This window comes from Trichechus manatus, unplaced genomic scaffold (genome assembly GCF_000243295.1).
Source record: "Trichechus manatus latirostris isolate Lorelei unplaced genomic scaffold, TriManLat1.0 scaffold00025, whole genome shotgun sequence".
Lineage (NCBI taxonomy): Eukaryota > Metazoa > Chordata > Mammalia > Sirenia > Trichechidae > Trichechus > Trichechus manatus.
Genome location: NW_004443961.1, coordinates 12250367 through 12272321, shown reverse-complemented (window position 1 = coordinate 12272321; position 21955 = coordinate 12250367). Strand labels below are relative to the sequence as shown.

Genomic DNA, 21955 nt, shown 5'->3' with positions numbered 1-21955 from the left:
ACACACATTTTTTGGGGGACATAATTCAATCCATGACACAGCCTCTGCCCTGGAAGTGATTATAGTGAAGGAGAGAGAGATATTGAACAAGATTATTAACCAAGTTGGAATATATAGTCTAAAATTCTGGCACAATAGGAAAATGAAAAATGAAGTCGTGTATATGTGAACTTTCACCCCGTGGAAATCTTTAGCCCAGATACTTATTTGTCAATGAACAGCATTTAGTCTACCAATAAGTTATTAAGTTTTATAGTGTGACTAAAATCAGTGATCCGTTTAAGTGATAAACTTAAGTTTCACTTGGTGGTTCCTTGTGAATTATTCTTTGCAATACAATTTTATCAGCAAATTTTTAAATGGTAGAAGACTGTTGTTGTTATTGTTAGGTGTTGTCTTAGTCATCTAGGACTGCTATAACAGAAATACCACAAGTGGATGGCTTTAACAAAGAGAAATTTATTTCTTCACAGTAAAATAGGCTAAAAGTCCAAATTCAGGGCATCAGCTCCAGGGAAAGGCTTTCTCTCTCTGTCGGCCTTCACATCAACGTTCCCCCAGACTAGGAGCTTCTCTGTGCAGGGACCCCAGGTCCAAAGGACGTGCTCTGCTCCTGGCACTGCTTTCTTGGTGGTATGAAGTCCTCCAATTCTCTGCTTCCTTCCCTTTCCTTTTATCTCTTGTAAGGTAAAAGGTGGTGCAGGCCACACCCTAGGGAAACTCCCTTTATATTGGATCAGGGATGTGAGCTGGGTAAGGGCGATTTTACAATCCCACCCTAATCCTCTTTAACATAAAATTACAATCACAAAATGGAGGCCAACCACACAATTCTGGGAATCATGGCCCAGGCAAATTGATACACACATTTTTGGGGGGACATAATCCAACCCATGACAGGTGCCATCGAGTCGGTTCCAACTCATAGTGACCCTGTGAAGAACAGAATGAAACACTGCCCTGTCCTGCACCATCCTCACAATCGTTGCTATGCTTGAGCCCATCGTTGCAGCCACTGTGTCAATCCATCTCATTGAGGGTCTTCCTCTCTTTCACTGAACGCCTGCTTTACCAAGCATGATGTCCTTCTCCAGAGACTAGTCCCTCCTGATAACACGTCCAAAGTATGTGAGACAAAGTCTTGCTATCTTCACTTTTAAGAAGTATCCTGGCTGTACTTCTTCCAAGATAGCCACCACAAACTGGGTGGCTTTATACAAGAGGAATTTACTCTCCCACAGTTCTGGAGGCTAGAAGTCCAAAATCAAGGTACTGGCAGGGCCATGTTCCCTCTGAAAGCCCTAGGGAAGAGTCCTTCTTTGCCTTTTCCTAGTTTCTAGTGATTTCTGGCAATCCTTGGCATTCCTTGGCTTGTAGCCACATCACTCTATTCTCTGACTCTGTCTTCACATGACCTTCTTCCCGGTGTATCTGTGTGTTTCCAAATCTCCCTCTCCTTATAAGGATACCAGTCATTGGATTCAGAGCCCACCTTAATCTAGTATGACTTCATCTTAATTTCATTACATCTGCAAAGACCTTATTTCCAAATAGGGTCACATTCACAGTTATACCAGGGATTAGAACTTTAACATTATCTTTTGGGGGACATAATTCAACCGACAACACTCCCAGGGGCTCATATGAAGAGACTGAAATGCTTTCAGATAATTCTGAGAGTTGTTGTTAATTGCTGTTGAGTCAATTCCAATTCATGGTAACTCCATGTATAGTCACCTCTAAAGGTGCCTTCCAGTGTACATATCCAGCATCAGTGTAGGAGAATGCCTATATCGCCCCATCTTTGCCAGTGTGTGCATTACCTTTTTGTTTTTCATCTTGCAAGAAAGGCAAGTCTTTTATTTTAGTCATACACATATATGCCTAGGACAAACTCACTGAGCTTTGTATTTTATACCTGATAGATCTTCTATCTTCAGTTAGAAATACATGGTTTACAGGCATACAGTCTGAAGCTTTTTTCCCCATGGTTAATGATTATAGAGTTTGTCTTTTGATGAACAACTGGAATTGCCAATTAACAAATATAATCAACAGAGGTGTCTGATAATGGAAAGACCTGCCTTGGGAACCAGTGAAGTTCCCATTGCTAAAGAGGATCAAGCATAGGAGGAAAGATCAACTGGCCAGGATATAGTGGGGAACTGGGCCAGATAAGCTCTAAAGTTTCTTCCCACCCTACATTTCTACGATGCTTCCTTCTGTTTCTAGAGATTATTGACTCTGTCTCTTTGCCTCATCAACTAAAATGCATTTTGTACAAATGGAATAACTCTATGACTGCTGTCCTTTGCCAGTAATCTATTCAGAGTCAGAGTACTTTAAATTTTGCTTCAAAGCAAGTGCATATACTTATATATAAAGTAAAGACAAAAGAATCAATAGTACAGTCTTTGCTGAATCTAGGAAAAATAACTGCATCATGAGCTCCTAAGAATCTCAATTTAAAAATCAAATGCACATGCAGGCACACACACACATAAATAGCTACAATTATATCTAAAGATACAGAAGAAACTACAGGTATGCCTACATATGGTCAGAAAATTTCTAGGAGGATCCATAACATATTATTCATAGTAGTTATCTCTGGGAAGTAGAAATTGAGAAAAGGGATGTGGGAAACTTTTATTTTTCACTTTATCTACCCTTTTATACTGTTTGTGGGACTAAGATGCACCTGACCCAAGCCATGATATTTTCAATCACCTCATATGCATTTGAAAACTGGACAATGGATAAGGAAGACCAAAGAAGAACTGATGCCTTTGAATTATGGTGTTGGCGAAGATCATTGAATGTACCATGGACTGCCAGAAGAACGAACAAGTTGTCTTGGAAGAAGTACAGCCAGAGTGCTCCTTGGAAGTGAGGATGGCGAGCTTCATCTCACGTACTTTGGACATGTTATCAGGAGGGACCAGTCCCTGGAGGACATCATGTTTGTTAAAGGAGAGGGTCAGTGAAAAAGAGGAAGACTTTCGACGAGATAGATTGACACAGTGGCTGAAACAATGGGCTCAAACACAGCAAGTATTGTGAGGATGGCACAGGACCAGGCAGTGTTTCATTCTGTCCTACATACAGTTGCTGTGAGTCAGAAGTGACTTGATGGCACCTAACAACAACAACATACTGTTTGCATGTCTTAGTAATAACATGCATCATTTTAATAATAATAATTTTTAAACCTTGTAATATTAAGAGAAAAGCTGGAAATGGAGTTAGCTTTACACTAACAAAAAGTCAATAGTAGCTACTTATGATATAAATTCTCAGCTGAGGAACTACAGGCAGATCTCTGAGCTAGTCAACCTTGCAAGTTGAACTTTCTCACCATGAGAGGGACTTTCCTTCTCAAGTTTGGCCTCAAACTTTGTTTTGTTAGCACCAAAAAAAAAAAAAAAAAAAAAAAACAGAAAAACTGTTAGAATAATAGCTGATCACTGCATTAGAGTAGACATATCTCACTGTTTGGGATGTTGGGGTCAAAAAATTTGTATGCATTTACTGAGGCAGTATTAACATAGCAACACTTTGATTCAGCTCACCCAATTCATGGAAGATCAGAAGAGGTATCCCAGTTCACTTCAGGTGTCTTGACTTAAAATACACAGAAAGCAAGAACATTCCGCAAGTTTAATTTCCAATAGATAATCCTAATCATTTCTTCTTTAGTTAACATAAAAAAGTCAAATCTTCAGGAATTTTTTAAATGAAAAATTATTCTACAAAAGCCACGGATGCTGACAGCAGAGGGGTACATGTGCATTGAGTGTGATGTGGCCCCTACAACTTAGAAGTGAGAAAAACGATTATCCTCTAAAAATCTTAATTCGTAAGGCATCAAAGCTCAGGAATGAACACTCACTCTTTAAAGACAGTCCAATATGACCAAGTCCTGATGCATGGGATTAACACTCTGAAGAAATAGAAGCTGAAATGTAATGGCCAAACTGGCAGGCTCAGCCAAGAGAGTTAAGGGGAAGAGCCGCCCAGAACCCACCAAATGAAGTGTTGGGCCCAACAGTGCCACGAGACTATCAGATTCCTGCCTTACTTCCTGTCTCTCTAGTAGCTCTGATTACACGCTTCCTCAGACCTCTAGCTCTCCATGAAAAGGGCCTTCTGAGAGAGGGCTCATCAGTTAGTAATATATTATCATACTGCTTTTACCATCCCTCTCTTATAATAGCCAATTTGAAGGATATTAATTATTTAATTAACTGAAGAGTCAAATAATGTCAGTTGTAGTTACTTAATTAAGTTACTTAAACTCTACAAGCCATAGTTTCCTTATCAAATGCTCTGATGATATCTTATTTCTATAAAGAGAATCTGCCTTGTTACTGGGAACATTCCGAAGTCTGAACAAATCTAAGATGTTTTTTAGCCATGAAGACTGAAGGCACATACATTTAAGGGTGGCAATCCTGTGAAATTTGTAACATGTGACAAATACATGTCACATGCCTTCTTCATGTGACATGTATTACCTTGTGCTAAATTAGCTTTCTAGCCCAATGTTTAGAGGATTTATTCATATTATTATTATTGTCAGAAAAAACTCAAGAATATTATGTTAAAACTGTATATGACTAAAGAGAAGTAAATTTCAATTTTAATACTATTATTTCTTCTACCACTCAACTGTCAGTTTGTCATACTGTGGCTTACGTGTTGCTCTGATGCTGGAAGCTATGTCAACAGTATTTCAGATACCAGCAGGGTCATCATCCATGGTGGACAAGTTTCAGCAGAGCTTCCAGACTAAGACAGACTAGGAAGAACAACCTGTTGATCTACTTCTGAAAAAATTGGCCAGTGAAAACCTTAGGATAGCAGCAGAACACTGATACAGTGCTGGAAGATAAGCCCCTAAAGTTGGAAGGCACTCAAAATACGATGTGGGAACAGCTACCTCCTCAAAGTAAAGTCGACCGTAATGACGCAGACGGAGTAAATCTTTCAGGACCTTCATTTGCTGATGTGGCACAACTCAAAATGAGAAGAAGCAGCTGCAAACATCCATTAATAATCAGAACACAGAATGTATGAAGTATGAATCTAGGAAAATTGGAAGTTGTCAAAAATGAAATGGAATGCTTGAAGATCAATACCCTAGGCATTAGTGAGTGGAAATGAATTAGTATTGGCCATTTTGAATTGGACAATCATATGGTCTACTATGCTGGGAATAACAAATTGAGGAGGAACGGCATTGCGTTCATTGTCAAGAAGAACATTTCAAGATCTATCCCGAAGTACAGTGCTGCCAGTGATAGGATGATATCCATACACCTACAATGAAGACCAGTTAATACAACTGTTATTCAAATTTATGCACCAACCACTAATGCCAAAGATGAAGAAATTGAAGATTTTTATCAACTTCTGTAGTCTAAAACTGATCAAACATGCAATCAAGATACATTGATAATACTGGTGATTACCATCTGAAAATTGGAAACAAAAAAAGGATTGGCAATTGGAAAACAGGGACTTGGTGATAGAAATGACACCAGCGAGCGCATGATAGCATTTTGCAAGACCAATGATTTATTCATTGGAAATACCTTTTTTCAACAACGTAAATGGCGACTATACCCATGGACCTCACTGGATGGAATACACAGGAATCAAATCAACTACATCAGTGGAAAGATGAAGCAGCTCAATATCATCATTCAGAAAAAGGCCAGGGGTCGACTGTGGAATAGACCATCAATTGCTCATATGCAAGTTCAAGCTGAAGCTGAAGAAAATTAAAACAAGTCTACGAGAGCCAAAGTATGACCTTGAGTATATCCCACCTGAATTTAGAGACCATCTCGAGAATAGATTTGACTTACTGAATGCTAATGACCGAAGACCAGATGAGTTGTGGGATGACATCAAGGACATCATACATAAAGAAACCAAAAGGTCATTAAAAAGACAGGAAAAAAATAAAAGACCAAAATGGATGTCAGAAGAAACTCTGAAACTTCCTTTGGGACATAGAGTAAGAGGATGAGTTGTAGTATGGGGATGAGGTGTAGTAAAGGGAACTTTCAGTTTTTCCTTTTACAATATATGTTGTATTTTTGGAAGCTGTTATAATGAGAAAATATTACCTTAACTTTTTAAAAGAAAACAATATTTTTAAAGCAATTAGGAAAGATCCATTGGAAGATGTGTGAAGTTACTATAGAAATGTTCATTCACACTACAATGGGCACACCTCGCAGTACATGGGTATAGTATGGTTTGGGAGGAATATGGATCCAGCATACAATCAGGCGCACAATGGTTCTTGTTGGAATGAGTGGCTGGGAATTACAGGTCCTCCACTTATAGTGATTTAGTCAGGTTCCTTAACCTCTGCAAGCCATAGTTTCCTTATCTATAAAATGAAGATACTAATAGTTTCATAGTTTAATATAAACACCCAGCACAATTTTTGGCCCACTCTTTAAAAAGTAAGCGCTTCAGGTTTTATTTTGAAATCTAAGATTCTGAGACATTTGAAAATATCATCTTATTTTTTTCTTTTGAATTCTATAAATGTAGTTTACATTGAGCCCTATTTGCAGCGGTTTGTTTTAAGTATACGTTTGGGAAGTCACGGCTCATCACTGTACAACTGATTATCTGTTTAGAAAATAGGATAATGGAGCTCCAATTAGAAGGGCAGTAATTTGAAAGTACTGATAGAATGAACCAAAGATGGTGTCAGGATTCCCAGTTTCTAGTTCTAGTAAGTTATCTAAAGTCTTGGGAGAACTAAAATGCTACCAATGGTAAGCTTTTGAAACTCCTAAGTCCTGAACACTATTGAGCTTCACTACTGAGCCCTGAGCACTAAACTGGTCTGGGCAGGGGATCATTTACTAGCAGCTCTTGTCAGGTGTGACAAAATATTTATAGAGATCTTGGTGATAGTAGCAAAAGAGAAAGGATATGATGGCGGAACCAGGTGACAGTGACTCTTGGACATGCTCATCCAAACCTTGAATGTTCCTAAGTCAGAGACTTCTTCAGTTCTTGTTCCTCCTGGGAGGACTTAGGAAAATAAATATACAGTTTAACATGTTTAATGCTTTGAAATTCTGGAAGAAGAGTGGATCTATACATAAGCATCCATGTCATAGTTAAAAGCTCAGATTCTGACCTCAGCCTGGCTCCTCCCCTTGCTATCTAGGTAATCTTGAGCGTTAACTTCAGTAATCCTTAACTCCTTATTAATGAAATGGCTGTGAAAATTACATTTAATTAAAGGATTGTTTTAAAGTGTCAATGGGATAATACATGGAAAATGTTCAACTAACACAGTGCCCTGCACATAGAAAGGTCTTACTATAAGTTACCAAATACTGAGGAAATCTGAAGTTCCTCAGACTTTGTGGGCTATCTGACATTAGGTTCTCCAATTCTTTAATTTATACCACTGTACTTAGCAGCGTACTCAACATACTAAAGTGTGATAAGTGCTAGTCTAAAATAATCAAGATCTCCAGATGTACTGAAGCTGGGGAAAGGCTCTACATATTTTTTTTTTCTTCTTTGACATAGAAACGTGTTACCTATGGAAGATTTGATATGACACGAGAAATGCGATGATAGATTCAGTCTGGTGGAGGAGGCACCTAGGCTTCCATCAGTCCCAAAGCCATGTTGCCCATCTAGGGCTACTTGTGTAAGGTCTATGGGATAGCCACATCATTGACATAATGCCCATTATGACCATCACCCTTACTGGGGTCAGAATTGACTCAATGGCAACAAGTTTTATGTCATAGTTGCTTTTCTTATATTACTTCATTGAATTCTTACAACTCGAAAGAGATGATTTTACCCCCATGTAAACAAGAAAGCCGAATCCAGAGTGGTTATATAACTCACTCAATGCCACACACCAGTGAATGAAAAAGCCAAGATACAATGAAGACCCCTGAGAGTTGGACAGGCCTTACCAACAGCAGACATGGGCTTAACAGTCTCCACAGGGGTGGGGTTTATAATCAGGCCTTAGGCCCTATGGCAACCTGCTAGGCCCTGTTGATCTGTACCTTGACCTGCTCCAGCCTTCACCAGAATCCCAGTTTGTTTAACTCCAAAGCCTATGAAGGTTCCACCAAACTAGAGGTCCATGCACTTGAGTAGTGAATGAACACCCTTAAAGAAAAACAAATGAACAAAAAGGAACGAATTCTCAGAGACCCCTGAGACTCTAGCCACGAGTCCCAGTTTCAGAAATCATATCTTAAAAAACTAAATTCTCAATATATGAAAAAGTCTTTTAATTGTGAGTCATTACTACAAAAGGAAAGTCAAAATTTGTATTTTGTATATTCTCAAGGAAATGAACATAATCACTTTGAGAATTCTCACAGACTTCCTGGTCTTCAAATTTGGCAGTATGGCTGTGCAACATGAATGGAATGGGAGATAACCGTTTTTTTTTTGTTTTTTTTTTTTATCAGAAAGTGCTCTTCACCTATGTACCCATCATTCCAATGTACACTCGTAGGAAGAAGACTGAGCTCATCATTATTTGGAAATGTCACTGATTCCAAGTTACCTATAGAGTCGCTATAGGGTTGCTAGGAGTCAGAATCGACTCAACAGCAAGGGGTTTGGTTTTTTTTTTTTGGTTTATAAATCCTTTGGAAACCGTGGTGGTGTAGTGGTTAAGAGCTATGGCTGCTAACCAAAAGGTCGGCAGTTCGAATCTACCAGGCACTCCTTGGAAACCCTATGGGACAGTTCTATTCTGCGCCATAGTTAAGCTCTTGGCTGCTAACCGAAAGGTCGCAGGTCTGAACTCACCAGCTGCTCCTCGGGAGAAAGATGTGACAGTCTACTTCTATAAAGATTATAGCCTTGGAAATCGTATGGGGGCAGTTCTACTCTGTCCTGTAGGGTTGCTATGAGTTAGAATCTACTCAACAGCAATGGGTTTGGTTTGGTTTTTTGGTATAAATCCTTTGAATTGTGTCTATATGCTTCTAGCAAAGTAACATTGCTAACTTTATTAGTTCCCTAGGCCTTTGATAACAAATTACCACAAAGTGAGTGGCTTAAAATAAGAGAAATTTGTTTTCACGGTTCTGGAGGCAGTTCACAGTGTCAGCGGGGTCATGTTCTCTCTGAAGGCTCTAAGGGAGGAACCCTTCCTGGCCTCTTCTAGCTTTTGGTGGTCTCAGGCATTCCCTGGTGTGAGGCAGCATAACTCCAATCTCTGCCATCTGCAGACGGCCATCTTCCCTCTGTGTCTGTCTTCACAAGGCATTCTGCTCTCCTCTTCTTATAAAGACACCAGTCATACTGGATTAGGGACCGCCCTACTCCCATATGATCTCATGTTAACTAAGCACATCTGCAAACAGCCTATTTCTAAATAAGGTCACATTCACAGGTAGCAGGAGTTAGGACTTCAACATATCTCTTTCGGAGCCACAAGCCAACCCTTAACACATGGTCTCTGTCTGCATTGCTGTCAATTTGTGAATCACCTGGCAAGGAAACATGTTTCAACAAGATTTATTTATTCGATTAAATACATATGATAACATTCCATGGGCCAAATGACAGAAGCAGCACTGGTAGGAATCAGATTTCCCCCTTTCCTTGATGTCTTCAACTCTAATATTAAGCCCTTAGTTTACATAGTTATCAGCACTTTTAATACATTGTACAAGACACATTTCCTTTGAAAAATCTCCTCAGTTTTATCTATTAGTTTCAACATGACATATGAGTTCTGCTATGGTACCATGCACTCACTCACGTGTTGGTCTGTAATTTTTCTTTGGCCAAATTACAATTCCACTTAATCTTTTCAGCTCTCATGTGACTCATCAAAGCTGGTATATTCCACTTTACATCTTCTCAATTATTTACCTGAGGATATTCCTTAATTTTTTCCCAATTTAGGGAAAATAAGTAAATGACAGAACTCCACAGAAATCTCCTAACCTACTGTGAAGTATGTCCAAAGCAATCGTGAAGTTCATTTAATGACATTATTATCTCTTTTTGAGTGAATTGAGAAATAATTTTTATTTTCGTTACAAACGTAAGCCAGCCATTTATGACAGGGGAAAAACATGGAAAAGATCAAAAAGAAAAAGCATCAATAAAAACTGACTCTAAATCGACCATTCTCAACACTTGTGACATTTTGATTTATGTTCTTCTAGTATCATTTATGTATGTGTGTCTATACACATGTGCATTTGTGTCTAAGCCTGGGTATTGCCTAGAAAACTTTATTAAAGCAAGTATTCAGGAATTGGGATAAGGAATTGGCATGAAATGTTATGCTTCACTATTACATAGCTGCTATGCAAACTATTGCCAAAAATATGGAAATCAGGACACAGTATTTTCAAATCTGTTTTGATAATGACACTGCATTCCCTAAAGATCAACAAACTATCCTTAGATCATACAGAATCTAGTAGGATCTAGAATATGGCATCAATAGGTAGTATATACTCCATTCCAAACTACACTTTGATTTTCTGAGCAGTAATGCAAATGGTTAAGTGCTTGACTACTCACCAAAAGGTTGGCAGTTCAAACTCACCTAGAGGCACCTCAGAAGAAAGGCCTGGTGAACTACTTCTGAAAAATCAGCTGTCGAAAACCTTACAGAGCACAGTTCTATTCTGACAGACATTGGGGTTGCCATGATTGGGAATCTGCTCAACAGCAACTGGCTTGGGTTTTTGTTTGTTTGTTTACCACTCTGGGGTATGCCGAGAGAATATCACAGATTACATGAACTATATCATATTTTGAAAAAAAAATTGTGGGGATACAGACTGGAATGTGGTAAATGCACAGAACCTAGAATCAGAAGATACGAGTTCAGGTTGTGATTCTGTTCACTAACTAGTCGTGTGGCACTGGCTTTCTTTCTCAAGGATCTCATTTCAAAATGCAGATGGAAATACGTCCTCTTTCCCAGTTTGATCTTAGGCTCAAACAATATGATAAACATTAAAACACTCTGTGAGCTGAAAAGTAGCCAACAATTATTACTGGGCAGACTTTGAGAGTCCTGTCACTTATTTTCAATTTCATCATAAATTTCTTACGTGTACCTCTGCATTTGCTTAGGGCACTGCCAAATTTCCTTATCTCTAAATTCAAAAGAAAAACACTCCACATTGGGAAAATTTGCACCCACTCCAAATCATCCTGATTGTTCTCTGAAACTGACTTACTGTTCCAGATTTTCTTTTCCAATGTTTCCCCTTAAGCCCACACACTTGATTGGGTACAGTGCTATTTGTTATCAATAAGTGATCCAGCATGCAGAAGTTTGTCCACAAACATCAATCTCCCCCTCTTCAATCTCCTTTTCAACTTGCCTCCTTTACAACAGGGTCTTATGGATGTGTAAGGGCAGTGATTATAACAATCACAGGTAAGACTGAAGGAGATGAGGGAGACAATGATGATGAAATCATTTGTATGTAAAGAACCTTAAGTGTCAAGACAACCTCCCTGCAAGTCTATGCTGTGCTATGTCAAGGATACACATATCCATCCTAACAGGAAAAGAAGGGAGGCTTCGTTCCTGGAGGTCTCTAGAAAGGCTTGTGCATGGCAAAGTGTTTCATAGGAAGGAGTTCCAAGGGTAGGTCCAAAGCTGGGTAACTCCAGACAACCTAGAAGAAAAATCTGTGAACAGTTCAAAAGAATGATCAAGAAATATGTGATCATGCATAATATTAAGGAGGTTAACTCAATGTCCATAGTACAGTGCAGAAGAGAACATAAGAATAACAATTGGGTCATAGCCCAACTCTCCTCCAACTTCTAACATGGGGATGCTGGGGGGGAGACAGGAAGAACTGCAGAACTGCATCTGTTCAGTGTTTATAACAAAACTGCCAAGCTACATAAAAACAAATCTGTTGGTTTGCATTTGTGCTGAAGCTGGGGTTTTTAGCACCCACAAGAGTTATGTACAATGGGGAAAACTGTCTCACTGGCAAGGGAATATACCTGTTTTCAATGCCCTCCATCGAAGCTCCCAGAGCCAATGTTATCATTTGCTCAATAGAGACCTTTCTTAGGATACAAAGTTTAACATATAAACATCTGTTCTCACAAAAAATGCTCCTATGTCTATAGACACTGATGCTGCACATAAAAAATGTAATGAGTAGTCAGTTTAGCAATCTATTGCGGCTATTGTTGAGTGTTTCTGTTTGTTTGTTTTTGTTTTGTTTTGTTTTTCTGTGATTACTATACCATGATCATTATATATAGCAAGACCTGGTTTTGGGAAATAGATTTTTATCAACTATATGACATTTCATTGAAAACTATAAATAAGCCTAGGTTTCTTTACTTGGAAATAACTAGCTTTTTTTTTTAACCTTATAGAGTTCTTCAACACATTTGGCTTGATATAGTACAAACAATAAATGGCAAATGGGTGAAAGGGATTTGAGAGCCCTAAGGGACAGGTCCCTTGACTTTTTCGTTTTGTATTCCACACCCAGTTAATTACCAGGATATAGTAAATGCTTAACAAATACTTGTTGAATGACAAATATGTATAACCTGTGTATGTGTGGTATTTGTTGTTGTTAGGTGCCATTGAGTTGGTTCCGACTCACAGCGACTGCATGTACAACATGTGTGTGTATTTAGATAGTAAAAAAAAAAATGAATATAGTAAAAGAAAAATTTGTACTACACATGCATATATGTATGTGTGTGTATCCCATTTCAACATCTGGAATATTTCACGTGGGAAGAAAATGGATACTTGAGAGAAAAAAATTAAAGGCTTTCGGTAGATCAACTTTAAATATTTTTCAGAGGTTTTGAAAGTGACATCTTAGAGCCTTTGTGTAAATAATAGACTGAAAATTCTAGACACAGGACATGACCTCTGAAAACTGACTTTTTGTTCTAATATATTTGCCAAGATTACTTGAAGGTCTGGAACTTATTCTCTCTGGAGTCTTCCAACTGCAGAAAAAGAGGAGCTAGGTAAACACCTCTGGTTACTTCTTTTTCATGAAAATCCCCAACTTCACCTGGTCATTTATGTAGGATATCCTGCTCACCATCCCATGCCCGACTGAGGCCCGCAGTTGCAACTTTCCTCCTCTGTTCTGTAGCTTTGTGGTCATTTTCGTCAAAGGATTTAGGAAGGGATCGTTTCGTCCAACTAGCTCATTGTACAAACAGACTGAGGTCCACAGTGGCGAAGGGACTTATCTAAGAGCTCATAGCAAGTAAATAAGCGTCTAAGTACATCCGGAATAACAAGTATCACAGCCCCTGTACTTGCCCCATTGTCGTATTCTTAGGCTAACGTTTGCAAACAGCCGGGAAAACAATTGCAGACTGAGGACTGAGGTGGAAGGGTAGGAAGTGCTCATCAGCAAATCCCTGAGCCTGGGGATCACCTGCTTGCCTGGATCAAAACACTGAGACAAGCCATTCATAAGGACATTAGGGACGAGTGAGCCATTGTTTTCGGAGCCAGCTGTGGAGGATCAGCTCAACAGTGGCCTTGGAGCAGCTGCGGCTGCTGCATCAAGAGGAGGGCGGTGCTGGAAGAGGAGTGAGCAAAAAGCAGAGCGGCAGGGCCCCCGCCGCGCCACCTCCGGGCAAACCAGGAAGTGCCTTTGCTGTAAGTGCAATTAACTGGGCCACCTTTTGAACCTATCCGAAGTGTGGACGGCGCACAGCAGGCCCCACATGGGTGCAGCAACTGCAGACCCTCAACGAGCCGATGCTGGGAGGCTGCGCAGTGGCCAGCGTGGTGGCGCTATCAGAAAGTACAACAGCAGGGGTTTTGCTGTAGTAGCAAAACGTAACCGAGCAAAGTCCGGGGTAAACAAGCCTCGCCGCAGCTGCCTCTGGACGCGCGCTCCTGCGCGCTGCTCAACCCTCATTTCCCACGCGCGCAGCACTCAGCTATCAGCCCCTGCCACCCTCTCCCCCAGGCCCCGTCCTCCGATCGTCCCATCTCCCGCCGTGGACCCCCAGCCTCGTGGCTGGCGCCCCACACTTACCATCTCTTGCCTGAGGAGGTGAAGCTTGGTTTCCAGCCTCTCCAGGGCGCTGGAGTGGCTACGTCGTGGGGAGCCAGAGGTTGGGGAGGACGAAGTGGAGGACGACAAGGAGGGAGGGAAGCTGCAGCTACTGCTGCTGCTACTGCAGCCGCCGCCACCGCCGCCACAGCTCCCCCGGCAGAGGTCCCTGTCCCTTTCCTGGGGAACCGGCTCCTCCCCGCGGAGCGAGCGCACTAGGCTCTCGGGCACTTTGCGCCCCAGCTTCAGCTCGATGTCCCTGAGGTCTGGCAGCGGGCCGTCTTCCATGACTTTTCAAGAACCGTGAAAATGGTAATCAAACGCAGCAGGTGAGAGGCAGCGGGGCCTCGTAGGCTGCGGCGAGATTGGTGGAGCCCTTCCGGCGCCGGGTCTCTAGCCTCGGCGGATCGAGCACACCGCCCGCTTCATAACCGCCTGCGCGGTGTCAGCCCTGAAATCCGTACAGGACGCGGCGGGTCGCAGCTGCAGCTCCCTGAGGGCTGCGACGCCGCCGACACTTGCTACGATGATCTAGATCGCCTCATGCTCTTCCTTTTTGGCTACCGTACTGCAAAGTTGAGTTAATCGATATTGCAGAGGAGGGAAAAGCAAGTACCATAGACCAAAAGAAAAGGGGAATGCAATCAGTTTTAGCTTCACACTGTAAAACTGTCCGCTCACATCTCTGCGCCGTTCACCGATTGCCCATCTGGTACCGCGCGACAACAAAATAATGATGTGGCCACACTCCTAGGTCGCTTCATTTTCCAGCCATATGTGTCCAAGCTTTCGGGATATCCTGAATTGTCTGAAATAATCTCTGCTCAATGGAAAAGGAGGTCGGTCGTGTGCATGACGCATAAAAGAAAGATTTAGTTTAGCAAGAGTTTAACGGCTTCCTAGAAGCAGCACAACTGCCTTTCTTCTCATTTAGGCTGTTTGATCCAAGTCATGGTGTTCCTCCAAGCCTCGGAAACTTTAAACTCAGCTGGCAGGTGGACCAAACCAGGGCCAACCCTTGTACCGTATGTCACAGAGAAGAAGAGCAGCAGGAATTTTCTCAACTCTGCTACCAGAAGTAGTAGCAAAGTTTAAGCGTCCTACTTAAAGTTGAGATTACCCAATACTGGTATTAGGTTTTCCCGGGGAAATCGCCTGGTAGTTACTTTCAAACAGTTAACAAGAATTAGTCAGAATGACTTTAAATTTTGGTGTCATTCCCTACTCCCTACCTTCTTAAAAGGAATCTAGCTTTAGAAGCCTTTCCTGATGATTTTATGCTAATAAAGAGGAAAAAAATTTCATCAAAAGTTCAGTGAAAATACGCAACCAAAATTAATTGTCTTACCAAAGTTATAATCACCAAAAGCAGAAATGAAGAATTAGATAGTCAGAAAAGCTTATATGACTATTGAAATAGCAGTAGCATTTTAAAAGAGGACAGTTCAGAGTTAATTTTACTGTAATTATGGAAGAAAAAATATTAAGAAAAAATTATCCTTTGATAATTTGCTAGTTTTTCAACTATTTAGGAGAAAACCAAAGTTTGCAACGTGTTGATCTGAGAGCGTTCTACCAAAAAAGTTGCTCTGAACTACATGGATTACAGAGTTGATTCAGCATTGAGTGTGTGTCAGTAATCCTCAAGCAGGAGGATACTATTTTCATTACAGTAAACCACAAATTTGGCTTTCCATTGGAACATTTCAAAGCATGGACCCCTCTATTTCTGGGGCAAATACAAGTACACATTTGGGATCCTGGTCCTTCCTGGGCTCCATTCCCAAAGACATCACTCAGGTTTTACAAACTTGTAAGCACATAGGCCAAGAGAGTTTGTTTTTACTGTAGCCTTGCCTAGGAAACCTCTTAAGGATAGGAAGCATGGGCTTTATGAATTAAACATTTCATGTCAGGGAGAGAGTTGTTGAAGTTCTTCTGTTAACATGCCAGAAATTTGTATGTTTTTCTCACTTAAGAACAAAAATGAAGAAAATAATTGTAAGTTAAGGATCTCATTTTGAAGTTGGAACCCCCATTTATGGAATCAAGGGAGACCAAGACTAAGTCTCTCACTGATGAAACATCATACTTTGTCCTAAATTTGGCAACCCACAAACTCGTTTGATAAGATTTGCACTGTGACATGTAATTATGGAAGGCTTGCGTTTCAGTCAAGGAAGTTTGTTATTACAAAACTCTTACGAAGTTCAAAATAAGGATGGCTGGGAAGAGCAGCTTACAAATGCCCTATCTAGCTAGAACTTGCTTAATAAAAAGTATTTTGTCAAATTACTATCAATATAACTGTACAAAAATGGAACACTTCATTTACTGTGAGTCACAGACAGTAAAATTGGTATTTAATGCTGAAGAGACTAACTCTAAAAATAAAGAGCCTTTTTGCTGGCTGCTTAACTAAGTCTGCAGAAAAAGCTATTCTGATAGTAAACATGTGACCTATATGTCAAGTAGTGCTTTAAGAGCAATATAAAACACATTTAAACTTTTTAAGAAAAGCTTAGTTATAAGCCTTTTTAAATTCCTCATTTTAATGCTTTATGACATTTTAGTTTAAAATAGACACATTTCAAATGCCATTTTAGCTAATTTTCAAAAAAGATTAGAATCACAAAACTTTTAATAGGCCTATAATAAAGACTGTAGTCTATTACAGCCTAGGAAACCCTATGGGGCAGTACTACTCTGTCGGATAGAGTGGCTATGTGTCGGAATCCACTGGCCAGCACACAATATCATAATAGATAGTATTGACACTGCCAGTACTGTTTCATGAAGCCTGATATGAGGACATTCATCCCCAAAATGCTGAACAATAAAAGTTATTTTCCTTTGGGTTTTGAGAATATTTTTTGTTTGATTTCAAGATTCCTCTATAATTTAAAAAAAAAATGTGTGAGAGGTTTAAATAATTGCTGTTAGTCTTATCTGTTAATTACATGATTTGGAGAAGTAGTTGACAAGATGTTGCAGTAAGAGGTCCAGGATGGGGGCTTGGGGTGGGAGTGAGGTCATCAACGAGTAGGAGAGGGAACTTAGTGAGAACTGAGAAAGAAATAGGGAAAAACCCTTTAGGGCAACGTTTATGTATTTCGCTGAGCCCCTCACTCTTAGCACTGCTCTCTCCCTGTTCTTACCGTTCTTGTCCATCTTCAACCATCTCTTGTTTCATTGATAAATAGCATCTGCCAGTTAACAACCTGAACTCGAGGTATTCCCCAAGCCTGCTACAATGAAAAGTAAAATTATAAAAATAGTTATTATGCTGGGTTTGTGATACAATTTTTTTGACCTAGGTTACTTTTTTATATGCTTCCTTTTGTGACTGCCATATATCTGAGCTAGATTTGCCTCTTTTTTTGTTTTTTTCCTATTTAGAATGCATAAGGTATATAAGAATGGGTGTTGTACTATGAAAAACTTTAAGAGAGTGATGTTTCTTTCCCAGTTGGATTGTGTTCACAGAGAAAGGAAGGGAGCCTCTTATTTATCCAAAAACACCTAGTGGCTAATTAAATAAGAACATTTTTGGACTCAGATGACAGGTTTTTAAAGAATGCTTCAGCCACAAAAACAGCCGTGATGTGACGCACACTTCACACATTCCTCACTTAGAATACTTCCTGGTATGAGACATTGTACTTACAGTAAAAGTAGTCTCAGCAAGACTCTGTGTGGACTGGGGTAATGCCACTCCTTAATTTGGCTGCTGGGATTGTGGTTAAGAGAAGAAAGCCCTTCCACCTTCTCTCTGGCACCAGTTGAAAGTTTATAGCATTCCCAACTCTTGCTGGCCCAGCGTTCAAGGACGAGGGCAGAGTCTCTAACCTGAGACTCAGCTCCCCAAAGTGCAGAAAAATATCAAGCAGCCAAGAGCCTCAAATAACCCTTAAGAATTTTAGGAAGTAACCATTTAATGGGTATTGGGTTCTTTGAATCTCTCTTTTAAATGTGTAGAGCTGCCGTTCCTATAAATAGTTTTGTTCAGCTGATGATATACTTAACAAGGAAGATGCCATAACAAAGCTAAAGAATGTTGACCCTATCCATATATGGTGGAAGTTTATATCTGCTAAAGGCACCAAGATTTTAGTCTTCCTATTTATAGAGTCAGTTAACTCATCCATAATTTTGTAGCTAGGTTGGGCCTGTTGTACTAAGTAAAATCTAATTTATTACCAACTTGAGCAACTTGTGCACGTGTATGCCCAATCTATATCTTAGAAGTGAGAATGGCCAGACTTTGTCTCATGCACTTTGGCCATGTTATCAGGAGGGACAGTCCCTGAAGAAGGACGTCATGCTTGGTAAAGTAGTTGTTGTTGTTAGGTGTTGTCTGTTCTGACTCATAGTGACCCCATGTACAAACAGAACGAAACACTGCCCGGTCCTGTGCCATTCTCACAATCGTTGCTATGCTTGAGCCCATTGTTGCACCCACTGGGTCAGTCCATCTCACTTAGGATTTTTCTCTTTTTCGCTGACCCTCTACTTTCAAAGAGATCTTTTGCAGCGGGTTTGCCCAATGTAATACATCATATGGTTTCTTGACTGCTGCTTCCGTGGGTGTTGATTGTGGGTCCAAGTAAAATGAAATCCTTGACAACTTCAATGTTTACTGTGTTTATCATGATGTTGCTTAAGCAACATCATGGTAAAGTAGAGGGTAAAGTGAAGATGTCTCCTTTAAGACTAAGGTGCGCCTGACCCAAGCCATGATGTTTTCTATCACCTCATATGCATGTGAAAGCTGGGCAATGAATAAGAAAGACCACAGAAGAATTGTTGCTTTTGAATTGTGGTGTTGGCGAAGAATACTGAATATACCATGGATTGCCAAAAGAACAAACAAGTCTGTCTTGGAAGAAGTACAGCTAGAATGCTCCTCAGAGGCAAAGATGGTGAGATTTTTGTCTCACATACTTTGGACATGTTATCAGGAGGGATTAGTCCCTGGAGAAGGACATCATTCTTGGTAAAGTAGAGGGTCAGTGAAAAAGAGGAAGACACTCAGTGAGATGGTTTGACACAGTGGCTTCAACAATGGGTTCAGGCATAACAATGATTGTGAGGATGATGCAGGACCAGGCAGTGTTTAGTTCTGTTGTGCATGGGGTCGCTATGAGTTGGAACCGATCAATGACACTTAACAACAACAAAGTCTATCTAAAATACCTCCCCCTAAGAAGCACAGGCCCTTTAAATGGTACTCTGATTGAAATCTAATTTATATTTATACTTATAGTCAGAGCTAAACACTTCCATGGGAGATTTAGTAGTCATTACTAAAAGTAGGTCATCAGCAGCTAAGTCTCCCTTATCCCCTCTTCACAGTGCCTGTCAAATCTCTCTGCCTTGATTACAGTATTTGTAAAAGAGTTCTTTATTTGCTTTTTATTGCTTTCCTGAGTTCTGAATCTTACTGAAAGGTGTAATGAAGGGCCCAGAAAAGAGATTTCTTCAGTGAAGGTACTAACTTTTCTCTGCTCGTTTGGATCCACACCAATTTATCTTAGAGAATGGACTTGTAGTTTATTTCAGTGACATGCTGATAAATGTTTACAGTTAGCTCTCTGAAAAAGTAAAAATAAATTATTTATATATTTTGATCATTTTGATGGTGTAAATACTACCACCATGTCTGATTCAGGCTACCAAGGTAAGTTGGGAATAGATGCATAGTCGCATATCCTTATACAGTATGTTCACCATATAGATGCAATAGGCACAATAACCTCAAGAACATAGATAATAATAAAATGTAGTCAAATAATTAGGAAGTGATGAGTGTTAATTAATTACTACCCTTGCTTTAATACATTTAACCCAATATAAAGTTTATACAATTTATTTCTTAATAACGACTGTGTTTAATAACCAGGTTGCAAAATGCCTAAAAACTTAAAAATTGCCCCTTGCCAACCGTGGAATTGAGTGATTTATAGAATCAGGAAAATCACAGATTGGAGGATGATCATTAATTATGGTTGAGTAAGGAAATAAAAACTCAAAGCCAGTAAAGTAGCACAGAGTTTTAGGTCTAAGGGTTGAGCAAAGCCATAATCTGGGAAATGAGTTCCAAGCTCAGAAATCAAGAGGACTGGGGAACTGGTGAATATGTGGAATGGTGATTGGTCTTGGAGTATGCACTTTGGACATGAGGCAGTGGGTAACATGAGAGAACTGGAATCTTCATTTTATTTTATTTTTTTAAATTTGGCAGTGAGATGTAGAGGTAGCTCTGAAAGCTAAAAGCCACAGGGAAGAAATAAGTAACTTAGACTTTTTCCTAATCACAAGAAAATATATTAAAAATGACAGACTAGAACCAACTGCCAACATGGCATTATAGACAGAAGCACCATGCAGCCCCTCTGCTGCAAAGACCCAAAAAACTAAGTAAAACAGATACAAATGTCAATCCTAGAAACCTAAGGCTCAAATAAAGGGATAAAGAACTAGATCAAGCACCAAATGGAAGAAGAAGCTGATGGAGAACAGAGAATGAAGAGAGATATGGAATGGAGATCCCCAACCAACCAAAGTGGCACAACTTCTCTGTCTTGGAGCACAGCCAGCAACAACCCCGGACAGGGAGTACAGGAAGGCAACTTCACAGAGTTCTCAGCAGAAGACAGAGCACCTGGTAACCAGAGAAATACACTTTCCAATCTTCACCCTTCTGCCCTGTATGCTGCATCCACCACTTCCCAATGAGTCACGGCCAGTCCACCAGAGAGACATGGGCTCACTGCCGCTCCAGATCCACCCCACCCGCACTGGGCGGCTTCTACCAAGCTGTTTTTTTCCCCTCTTTCCCTTTCTTCCTTTTCTTTCTCCCTCCCACCTAACCACGTGTGCATCCCTTTCTGATGGATCATGCCATGCTACCCAATGAGGAAGACCCTGGCTTGCCACCACACTGGGTCTGTCCTGCGCCCACCAGCTGGCTCCTGCTAAGCCACTGTTTTTCATTTCTCTTTCCCTTTCTTCCTTTTTTTTCCTCTGCCCCTTCTCGGCAGGTGCTGCTGTGCCACTCACCTAGAGAGCCACTGGCACATGGCAGCCCAGGGTCTACTCTGCCCCCATCCACTGGATCCTCCCATGCTGCCATTTTTCCCACTTTTTTTTCTTTTCTCTATTTCCCTTTCCTCTTTTTCTTTCTTCCTCCCACCTAGCCCCATACAACCTCCACCCCATCCCACTGGGCCATTCCTCACTGCCTCAGCTAAAGAGCCACTGGCCTATGGCTGCCCTGGGTCTGCCCCGCCCCACCTGCTGGCTCCCACCACACCTCCATTTTTTTTTTTGCTTTTGTTTCTCTCTCTTCTTTCTTTTCTTTCTCCCTCCCACCTAGCTCCACACATCATATCCCCTCCTTCCAACCAGCCCTTGGGTCTACCCCGGCCCTCACTTGCCAGCACCCACCGCACTGCCGGTTTTTTTTTTCTTTTCTCTCTCTTCCTTTTCTTTCTCCCTCAGACCTAACCCCATACACCACATCCACCCCCTGTTGCCAGACCCTTCTGTGCCACCATGGCTGGAGAGCCACCGGCCCACTGCTGCCCCGGGTTCACCTCACCTCTGCCGTGTCACCACTTATTTTTTCTTTTCTTTTTATCTTTTACTTTCTTTTCTTTTCTTTCTACCTTCCACCTAGCCTCGTATGCCACCTCCCCCAGTTTCCAGTCAGCTCCCAGGTCTACCCTGCCCTCACCTGCCAGCTACCCTTTCTTTTTCCTTTTTCTCTGTCTTTTCTTTCTCTCCCCCCCTCCAACCCTAGCCCATACACCACTCCTTCCCACTGGCCTCCAATGTGCCATTGCAGCTAGAACACCCCATATGATCAGGCCAGCTGC

At 40.8% G+C, this 21955-nt stretch overlaps 1 protein-coding gene across 1 annotated transcript in view; it reads right to left on the bottom strand.

Annotated features, from left to right (window-relative positions):
* Positions 1-21667, bottom strand: part of LURAP1L (leucine rich adaptor protein 1 like) — a 56475-nt gene extending 34808 nt beyond the window's left edge. Inside the window, exons 1-2 of the mRNA XM_004373495.1 lie at positions 21657-21667; positions 14058-14498 (exon numbers count right to left, since the gene is read on the bottom strand). Coding sequence (XP_004373552.1) covers positions 14058-14363 — 306 coding nt within the window. The 5' untranslated portion in view covers positions 14364-14498; positions 21657-21667. The remainder of the gene's footprint in view (positions 1-14057; positions 14499-21656) is intronic.
* Positions 21668-21955: the final 288 nt, after the last annotated feature.